The 11,138-nt window shown below is 36.4% G+C and overlaps 1 protein-coding gene across 1 annotated transcript; it reads left to right on the top strand.

Moving 5' to 3' along the window:
• Positions 1-316: 316 nt before the first annotated feature.
• LOC110658610 (uncharacterized) lies at positions 317-3,944 on the top strand. The gene is made up of 4 exons (XM_021816292.2): positions 317-738; positions 2,134-2,230; positions 2,955-3,014; positions 3,573-3,944. The coding sequence occupies exons 1-4, from the start codon at positions 443-445 to the stop codon at positions 3,651-3,653; spliced, it is 534 nt and encodes a 177-aa protein (XP_021671984.1). The 5' UTR covers positions 317-442; the 3' UTR covers positions 3,654-3,944.
• Positions 3,945-11,138: the final 7,194 nt, after the last annotated feature.

Here is an 11,138-nt window from a genome sequence, read left to right as displayed (position 1 = left end):
AAAATCGTAATCAACCAATTAATTTATATATAAAAATAGTGATACTATAAATTTATTATAATATATAAATTAATATTCAATTAATTATTATATTAATATATAAATTTTATATCAAATATTTAATTTAAAGACTAAATTCCTATATAAAATGTCTCCACGGCCACGGGTACACAATATACTACTTCTTTGAAAAGAAAAAAAGCACGTGGCAGCATCCCAGCCTCTCAATCTTCCGTCCACATCCCTTCAACACGGTAGAGTCACATCCCATCAATTATTGAGCAACGCCCATTAATCCAGTCCGTCCATTAGAAATCCGCTAAATAAAAAGCGCGGGAAAACGAATAGGATTCTCGTCTTAGCGGTCACGCACGAGAGACAGATAGAGAGCAGAACAGAGAAAAGCTAATCTGTACGAACATTTCCCGCCCCTCCCCCTTCTATGGCGCCTAGGAAGCGAAAGGCTGAGGGACAAGATGAGGGAGTCAAGCCTATTACAGCCACGTCCACGAGGGTCACTCGGAGCTCCACTCGCCTTGCCAACTCCAACTCCTACGCGCCGCCGGTTGATTTACCCACTAAGAAAAAGGGGAAAACAGTGGGAAAGAAGAAGGTGAAGACTGAAGACGAAAAGGAGACTGAGACAAACAACGTGGAAGAGAAAGAGAGTGAGAAAGTAGAGGCTAAGGAGGAGACTACTGACGATAGGACTAAGAAGACCATTGTGATTGAGCACTGGTGAGTTTTCTTTTTCTTTTTAATTTTGGTCTGTTTGATGTGAAAGCTGAAGAAAAGAAGAGAAAGTGAATATTTGAGTGTTTGCTCTGCTATTTTGATTTCGAGTACAAAATGATTGAAACTACGTTTCGGTAATAATAATGGAATTAGGGTTAGACTAATTACTTGTGCTCGTTACATTTCTATGTTTGATAAAAACGGAAGATAGGAGAGAAAAGATGAAATTTTAGTCCCTAGGTGTAATTGTACTGGACAATTTGGCTTTGTCACGCCTAGCAGATTCGGAATTTCTGTTTCCTGGGGATGAGAGTTTGTTATTTGAGTACTCAGCTTTTCTATCTTAAGAAACCCTCTGTATATATGCGGATTTGAGGAAATAAGAGGACATGTTGATGAGGTTTGGAGCATGTTGATGAGGTTTGGAGGTTTATTTTAACAAGGAAATTTTTGTTTGAAGCCTTTAGCAATGCATGCATTTGATTTTGTTCTTTGACAAGAAATTGGAACTTTTGTTGTTGAACTCTCTGGTACTTTGTGTTGATTAAATCCTGCTGACTTGTGAGAACGGTTAAAAGAAACGGTTAAAAGAAAAAGAGAAAAGGATAGTGTTGTTGGGGATTTTACATTCCTTGTTAGATGAAATTATTGTCCTCATTTGTTCCTTGGTTTATTTGTAGGAAAAGTCAACTATACAGCAGTTTTTTTTCAGTTTGTTGTGCATTGCAAAATCTGAGAAAATCAACTACCGATATGGTTTGAGTTTGGGAGGTCAAAAGGACACTTTTTAGAAAACCAACTCTTTAGATACCATTGAAAAAAGTTGTTTAGTTGGTTTGGAACTCTTGTGATCAAAATATGTTAAATTTAACTTTAAATTAATTTTTAATACCTTCTAACATATTTAAGGAGCTCTTTTTTTTCTTTTCTTTTTTTTTTCTTTTTTCTCTTCCCTCAATAACAATTCTAACAATAATGCCAAACAAAACTGCTTCTGTTAAATTCTGAAGAAAGAAATTAATAAAGGAATTTTAGGCAAGGCTTTTCCAGTAAACTATCTTTAATATAATAATTTCCCCTTTGGTGCAAAAGGTTGAACAAAAATTCCATCTCAGTATACAATATCTAATAAGAAATCAAATTTGCACTGTTTGATTTCTTCTACCAAAAGAACTCAATCCAAAAGAATTATGAAAGAGTATTATTTTGAGCCTTACAAGTTTTGGTTTGGGATGCTATATTGTGTACCATATCTCTTAACTGTTGTGATGATTAGGGGTATCTATTGCGCAAACTATGTTTCTGGTTTCTGCTACATGGGCCTGCCTAATGCTATTTTGGCTAAGACAATAACATATTCCATCAATATGTTAGTTCTAATTAATTTGATTCTTGTAGCAAACAATGCAATTCATTTATGAAAAGGGCTACACTGGTGAAAAATGGTCTGGAGAATTCTGTTCCCAGTATCAGAGTGGTACTTAATCCCGATAAGGTATTGTTTGCTAATTTTATTATCTTTACTTTCAGCATCACTAATAATTGGGTTTGTTATTTAGCTTTTGTTTTTATCTGGTAAAGCCATGTATACCATGAACTTTTCAATAATATACTGCTTTTATGCATATGTGAGTTCCTTAGAAGTGCTGTCCTCATTCTTAATAGATTCATTTTTAATTTTAGAAAATATTCAGTTCAAGGACTTTAATGATCATCTGATTTTCATGTCCTTTGGATTGGTTGCAAGCAAAGTCAATGATTTACATTGGTACTACCATGTTGTAGTTAAATTCTCTGTTATTGGCCTCATTTTGAATTTATTTTGTGTGTATGTCATCAAATTCAAGGATCTGTATCCCTTGAGTCTACAGTCATGTCTTCCATAACGGTTTTTTGAAGTGTTTCATCATTGAAGGCTTGTTATGGAAGTGTATCTTTGCCAAACTCTCTCAAATGCATATACCTTCTGGAGTTGGCCACAGATGTTTTTTCGAAATCAATACCTGAAAAGTTGACATCCATAATTTATCGTTTTCTGTTGACATAGCCAGATTTTTGTGCCTTCCCTGAGTTGTATGAAGTGTTTTGTATTGGCGTTGGTTCATAAATTCGTTGGTAATATATGGAAAAACTGGTGCAGCAAGCCTGTTTATATAAAGAACCATTATAAATATATGCATATTATGTGAATATTACTTTTGAGTTTTATCTATTTACAGCCTAGAAGGGGTTGCTTTGAAATACGGGAGGAAGGTGGAGAGAAGTTCATCAGTCTTCTGGTAAAACTTTCAATTGCGGCATCTATAAGAGGCCTATTTATTTTATTTTATTTTATTCTGTTCTTTTGCATGGTTTTCTTGTCTTAAAATTATTCTAGTTATGTGCTGTCAATGAAATTAGACTGCAATTCCATTCTTGTGCAATCAAGGTCTGGAACTTTACACTTGCTGTTACAATGACTGGTGAAATTGACTGTTTCAGGATGCATACAAAACTTAACATTTTGTTGGAGTTTCAACTGTGAAATGTTTGCCCTTTGGCCTTAGTTAAGTGACTTGTGTTGAAGTTGTAGATACTAGAGCTGCATCTAACTTGTCACGTAATATCACTGATATGTTAAAATTGCATAGGATTTAAAAAACTGACGCCAAGGTCAAAATATTCTCACTGATCATAATGTTGAAAGTAGCGTTGTTTCTCCTTTTGATTGGGTCTTCGCATTATTGTAAGGCTGAGAGATATGTTGTAGCATCTGATACATTTTCTTCCCATGTATTGCCAGTCTTTATGTTCCTGTTGCGTAGTCTCAGTTTTGCCTGTATCTTTATCTTGTGCAGGACATGAAACGGCCATTTAAACCAATGAAGGATCTTGACATGGACAAAGTCATCGCAGATATAATTGACAAGATCAAATGATGAGCCATTGGAGTGCAGGAGTATTTTGACTGCAGAGGCAGTTTTTTGTGGAGTTGGAAGTCAACCAAGCTAACATGACTCTAAAATGGAAACCTTCGGATTCTGTTCTGTTGATTTTCCATGCATGCATCTGTTTGTAGTTTTGTTGTTGTTATACTGTCAAGGTCATTATCCTTATGAACAAATTATTTTGGATATATTCTTGGCAAGCACTATGATGAACCAATGCGTACAAGTGCATTTTTAATGTTGTTTCTGAGAGCTAAGGAAGTGATATTGACGCGTTATTTACTTGATTGTCTTGATATGTAAGTGGTTATCTGACTGCAAAAGCTCAGGCCTGTTTAGTTGTCACTGAAATAGAAAATCCACGTCATTCGCCTCCCTTGCACGAGGTTATCTACAGCGTTAACCCTTAATTCCTCTAGCCTCTTGTCGCATTTCTCGTTGCTTTTGGTCCAGAATCTAGCTTGGGCTGCTGAGTTGAACTTTCTAATGTGATATTTGTATTCCCCTCTCCCCTCCCATGAAAATTGTCTACATGAAAATTTTGGTTATCTACATGAAAATTGTCACTCCTGAGTCCTGGCAAATTTTAGCCCTCTATGGCAAAGTTCAAATCAGAGGCAAGGTACGCCCGAAAAGGCTCTTTGCTTCAATTCAAATCAAAACAATTAAACTATCAGAGGGTCGTACATGATATTGAAATAGAGGGAGGGGGGGTGGGTTTGCATTGCAAAGATGTAGATTGCATCAGTAATCACACATTTGTTTAAATTTTTTTCCCCTTTTTTAAAAGAATTTTCTTATCAATATCTTAGAAACCCATCCTGCAGGCCACCAACCCCACAACGGCTACAATGCCACCCACACGCATACGTGAAGAAGCCGACTCTTGAGCGGGTGCGGTTACTGGTGTGTCATTTCCCACTGTTTAGTTTGGCTCTGGACAATATTATCAAGCGAAAGGCGATGGCTTTAGCGAGAGGCGAGACTTTTTCGAAAAAAGGCATTATAGTCTAAATTATCTAAATTATAATATAAATGTATACTTGTAATATACAAATTCATATTTTTAACTAGTTTGATATGTAAAAAATATGCATATTGAAAAGAAAATAAAAACATATTATTTACATTATGTCTATATGTAAGATGGGAGAAATTGAAAATTGTGCGTACTTGTATTTTCAACTTAAGTAAAGATAAAAGTGAGGCTGTAAAATTAAAACTCATAGCATAAATAATAATACAAAAAATAATAAAAGATGTTAATATAAAAGAAAAAGAAATTATGCATACCTACATTTTCAACTTAAGTACAAGATAAAAGTTGAGATTATAAAATTGAAATTCATAGCATAAGTAACAATACTAATAATAATAATAAAAGTTGTTAAATCATTAAATAGAACATGCAAATTCTAGAAGTTCAAACTTTAATAAATAGAAATAAGTCATAAATCATAACAATCCAAATGCAACAAGTACATAAAAAAAAAAAACTTGTAACTAAAACTACTTATCATTAAGATTTCCAAAATCATCTTCATTTTCAATAGCCTCCATCACATATTCTTCCTCCTCTTCATCATCATCAACTTGCGAAGAGGATGCACCTCTTATTGAATGAGACCCTCGAAATGATGGAGTTTCAAATGGTATTGATCTTGCAATCGATCTTGATTCATAACGACATTCAGAAACTCCAACCGCCCTACCAACATCACCCCAAGTCAACACATCATCCATGAAAACAAGAGTATCATCATCATCCCCATCTCCCTGTTCTAATTCACCAAGCAACTACTCATTACTTTCATCAATATTTGCCAAATCAATTAGCGTGGTGATATCCCCAAAGGTGTATCGGGGTAGCAACGCTCTATTGTACTTCACATAAACCAATTTGTCCAAGCGTTCTTGAAATAGCCGATTTCTTTTCTTACTATGAAGCTGCCATTAATTTTATAGTAATAAATAAGTTAAACTTCAAATTTAAAAGATTCAAAATAAAATAACAAAGAATATTGTATTTAATAATTTTTTTTTACTTGCATGCTCAAATATACTCCAATTTTTCTCACAGCCACTTGCATTACATGTGAGACTCAAAACCTTTATAGCAAAGTTTTTTAGGTTTGGAGTTAAAGAACCATATGTTTTCCACTAAGTAGCTATTAAAATATAAAATCAATGATTGTCAAACTCAAATTCATAATATAATTTAATAAATAAGTAAGATGAAAAATTAAAAAGAATATAAATTAATAACCTAGAGATTTGGTTGTTCTTCCTCTAATAGCGAAAGGATAACTAAAGGTCCCTGTAGCTATCTTGTACTTCTCAATTTCATCAATAATCATATTAACTTTTGCTGAATCTTATTCCATTTTATGAATGCATGAAAGCAAGCCTGAATTCACTTCTTCATCACGCTCAATTCTCATCTTGTTTGGATTAAAAAAATTCAAGATTCAATAAGTATCCGATAGCATGCAAAGGACGATGCAATTCAACTGACCATCTTGCATCAATAATCAAAAAAATATTCTTGCATTTCTCTTCATTGCCATTGAGTGAGTTGGCAATGGTTTTTTTAGCCCTATAACTTCATAAATATATCCCATGGTTGGTTTTTTTTTTTCATTATTAACTAGTCGAAGCACAAGAACAAGAGGACCAGAAACTTTAAGAGCATATACAACATGATTCCAGAAGACAGGACTCAAAACTGTTTTTTCACACTTTTTGCCTTTCACCTCTTTAGCCCATTTACTAGTTGACTAGTTCTCTGAAGTAAACATTTTTCTAATGTTGGCCTTTTACAGATGAATCCTTCCCAACGTAATGAAAGCAGTAGCAAATTTAGTTTGCCCTGGCCTTAGAAATTCTACTCCTTTAGTAAAATTCTGCAATATATTTAGAACTCCTGAAGAGCCATATATGAAACCAGTAAACTCAACAGTTTTACTGAATGTTTCTTTGAAAACCCTTATCTTAAAAAAAATCTTCTAACATCAAATCTATACAATGGGCTACACATGGAGTCTAGTATAGATGGAGAAAATTTGCTTCCAATATTCTCCCTGTCATAAACAAATAGATAATTCAATTCATTAATAATAAAATAAATAAACAAATAGATTTTTCTTTTAATAGATAATATTAAATAAAAACTTTACCTGCTGTAATATTAATTGATGCATTATCTGTAACAACTTGAACCACTTTTTCAGGACTAATTTCCATCAATTCTTTCTTAATCAAACTAGCCAACAACGCTGCTATCTTTGATTCATCACTAGTATCAATTGATTTAATAAACACGCTTCCTTTTGAGCTATTAACTAAGAAATTAATCAAGGTTCTCTCTTTTTTATCCATCTATCCATCACATAATAATGAACATCCATAATTTGTCCATTCTTCTTTATGAGACTGAAGAAGTTTATTTGTGGTCTGCACTTCCTTGTTGAGTAACCTAACTCTAATCTCATGATAACTTGGAGGTTTTATTTCCCTTCCATAATTTCCGATAGCTTGAATCATTTCCCCAAAACTATCATAATTTACAGCATTAAAAGCTATTCCTATATCATACATCCATCGTGCTATGGCAATACAAGGACGCCCTCCTAACTCCTTCTTAATTGGACTATTTTCATCAATAGTAATTTGCCTCACATTTTTTCCCATAATAGTCGATTTGGGGAAAAAATAAGCATCAATAGGCCCTCTATTGCTTTGTGGTTATACAGCTTTTGCTCTTTTTGAAGCACTAGTACCACTACCATGAATTGTTTCTCTTTGTTTTCCACTATCAATTTATTGCACATCATCCTCTTCCTCATTTTTATCAATTCCTAGTGTTTCAATATCCTCAAACTCAAGCGGTCTTTTCATATTCATGACTGATTTTTGCTCTCTTTTTTTACTAATAAAGTCCTGCATTTGACTCCTCACATCTTCTAGACATTTTGGACACTAAACCACATTTTTATAACCTCCAGCAAGGTGTTGCTTGATTCTATTAACTCCCCCTTTATAAACTCTTATACAGTAAATTCATTGAAGATCATTCTTATTATTTTCATTAACTTGAATCACATGTACCCATCCTAGGTCCGTTCTTTTACTGCTGTAGACATCATATTTTGGTCGACCCTCAAATGCAAGGTTCTTTTAAAATTGAAACTTCATTATGTTATCCATTCTCGATCGATGACCCGATCACAGGTAGCCTTTTCAAACTCACCAATGGTTTGTCTTCGAAATAAATAGATCTCACATTCAAGTTAGATTGCTTTTCTTTCTCTTAGCCTTTATCCGATGTGTCCGAATCTATATTGGACCTCTGGACCATTCAATCTTGCATGCTATTGTTTTCCAATCCCTCTATGTTTAAATACCTCAAAATTCCAAATCTACACATGATATTGTGATAAGGTATCTCGCTCGAATTGTCCAAACATTCCTCAAGTAGAGCTAAGGTTTTATTCGATCCCTAAATAATGATTCTGACCTTAATAAGCTAAAGTCATTTTCAAATCTTTACAATTTTATCAAATCACTCTTCAAATGTTTTAAAGTTTCATTCGATATTTGGTCACGGCTCCGTCCGATCTCACGTTCACATGTAATGTTTTTCCGATCTCTTGGAGTGGCTTGATGTTTTATGATTAATAACCAATCTCCGGTTTAATGTTCAATTACATTCAATTGATTAAGTACTTAGGCAAATTGGTTTAGATATTTTCCGATCTCATCAAGAAATTGAACATGAAAAAGACTTAGATTCATTTCAAAATAAAAATATACAAGTCATTCGGCAGGAAGGTCTCCCCTAACCTGCTCTCCAAGTACATTATCAGTTTTATCATTCTCTCTCTCCCTCTAAGGCTCCTCCTTGCTATCCTCTTCAGTTTTGGGGATGAGATCCACCATCCAGGATAAGTCTTCCTCAGGATAGTGCCTCACAAGCTCAGCTAGAAGATTGCCATGAGCATTCACATAAGCACCAGCTTCTCTCGCCATGGCCTCTTCTTCTTTCACTTTGATTTCTTCGGTAAGGCGAGTGACATCGGCAGATTGGCAGGCCTGAGCATCTTCAAGTTCCCACTCCAGTTCAGTTATCCTATCCTCATAAGACTTCGTCCGATCTTCAATTTGAGCGATATGGTCCTGAGTAGACGAAAGTTGGGCTCTGGCAGAAGCTGCGTCCTGGATCGCTTTCAAAATTTCCTATCTCAAGAGATGGGCCTTTTCTCTGATTATATATTGGTTCACAATGCTCTCTACACCCAAGCTCATCGTCTGAGCCAGGAGATTGTCAATGCTATTCGAAACGAGTCTGTTCTAATCTTTCTAAAAATAGATGGTCGCACCCAGGACCTTGGCCAAGTCAGGATTCCCCCAAAGTGAGTGATTCTTTTCCAGAGAGTGGATAAGGGCCTGAGCACCACGAGAGAGGGTCCTTACGGCTGGTCGGGAAGACCCTCCTTCTACACTCGAAGAAATCAGCAGAAGCGGTGGTTCAGCTTGTTAAGGAGGGGAAGGAGCGATCTCTACCTCTGGGGTTGGCTGTTCTAGAGGTTGGAATGAAGAGCCCGGCACTTCTACCAAGTCCTGCTTCAGCGTCTGGGAGGCAGCAGCAACTTTCATTTCTCGCACTTTCTGGGCAACCTCCCTTTTTCGCTTATGGCTCTCCTTCGCGCTCTCTCCTCCCGCCATACCTGCACAGAGAACAAGTTAGTGAGATCACCAAAGTTAGGAGATTGAAGATTTAGGTTATACCGATCGCAAGTCCTAGGTCAGAGAGCTACGACTCATAATCCTCATGGGCGACCATTTGCATTAGCCACCACTTTAGTTCGGCCATAACTGCATCCAAACATGAATACTTGTGAGTGGCCACTTGATCCTTCAATTCCTTTATTATGGTGTCCTCGTATGTATTTAGGGTGATCTTCTTTGGAACTGGAGGAATTAGATACTGCCAATTGTGCGGGATACCCTCAAAGCCATTCGGGTCCTTACTCCTCAATATGAAGAATCGATTTTTCTAATTCTTCAACGAAGAGGGGAGATCGGTGAAAAGTTCGCAGTTCGGCTTGGCTTGGAAAAACCAATATTCATCGTCCTTCCGCTAAGCGAGCCTATGCAACTCAACAAAAACCTTTGCTGTAGGCTCGAGCTTTTTGGCCCGGCATAAACCTCTTAAAGCCACTAGAGTCCGCCAGGAGTTCGGATGCACTTGGGCTACGCAAACCTGATGGAACTTCAGGACTGCTCGGTAGAATCTGTTTAGGGAAAACCGAAGCCTAACTTTCAATTATTCCTCGTAAACTATGATCAGGTCAGTTTCTTTAAAGAAATGATCGGCTCAGAGATCGCCATGAGATCTGATAAGCTCGAAGGAGTCAGTTCGAAGGTTGTACTCTTGGCTAATGGACTGAAGATCGGTCTCCTTAAGAACCGATGGTAACTCATGCACATGTAAGTTCTCTTTCCCTGAAGAAGATGCTTGTTTTAATTTAGTTGCCTAGCCATGGGTTGGGATAGAGGTTGTAGAAGGTTCGGATCGCTTGCTTGGTCTGGCCACCTCACCTTCGTCCGATGTCCATGAGATATGTATGGAAGGAGGACTAGCAGCTCTCTGGCCATCAGTACCACTCATTTTCAGAGAACAAAAGTGAAACTAATCAGGAAAAGATCAAACTCTTACCGGAGTATAAATCAGCATCAAAAAACTCTAGAAAACAAGAGAGAGTGTCGAAGTCGCTAGAGAAAGGTCTGAAAATAACATAAGGGAATAAATGGCTAACCTTCTCCCTATTTATACTTGCCCGAACATTAAATGCTCATGAAGCCCTAAGTGATGCATCGGTTAGCGGAACCGGGCCATTTCAATGACACGTCGAAAGAAGATTCCAAAAATATAGCAAAAGGTAGGACAAATGAGATCGGTTAACGAAGGTCATCAGATCGAATAAGGTTCTGAACCAATAGATAGACAAGATGGTGATTCGTCTAGGGATCAGATCGGGAAATTTATCAGAGATTGGAACAATAACCAATACGATAATAAAAACAGAACATGCAGATCCAAATTTTAATAATAGATTTCATTTCATTTCCAAAAGGTCAGATTACATCATTTGGGCGATCTCTCAAGATCAGATTACATCATTTGGGTGATCTCTCAAGGATCAGATTATATCATTTGGGCGATCTCTCAAAATTAGCACTACATCCTGCCTAACTTAGACTACTCCTGAGCCTAGAATGCTGGCCTATGTCAAAGCCTAGTCTTGTGGCTGAGTCAAAAGATGTGTTTGATCGGAAAGCTAACAATAAGTACTAGATAGATGTACAGCTCAGATAGGGTGACTATGACTCTCATAATATTGAGCGGCATCATTGTCGATGTCATCGACCAGAACTGAGCTGGTGAGGAGCCAAATGAACTTCAAGAGGCAGTCA

Source organism: Hevea brasiliensis, chromosome 11 (genome assembly GCF_030052815.1).
Source record: "Hevea brasiliensis isolate MT/VB/25A 57/8 chromosome 11, ASM3005281v1, whole genome shotgun sequence".
Taxonomy (NCBI): domain Eukaryota; kingdom Viridiplantae; phylum Streptophyta; class Magnoliopsida; order Malpighiales; family Euphorbiaceae; genus Hevea; species Hevea brasiliensis.
The sequence above is the reverse complement of the archived record's forward strand: the minus strand, read 5'-3'. Positions and strand labels throughout refer to the sequence as shown.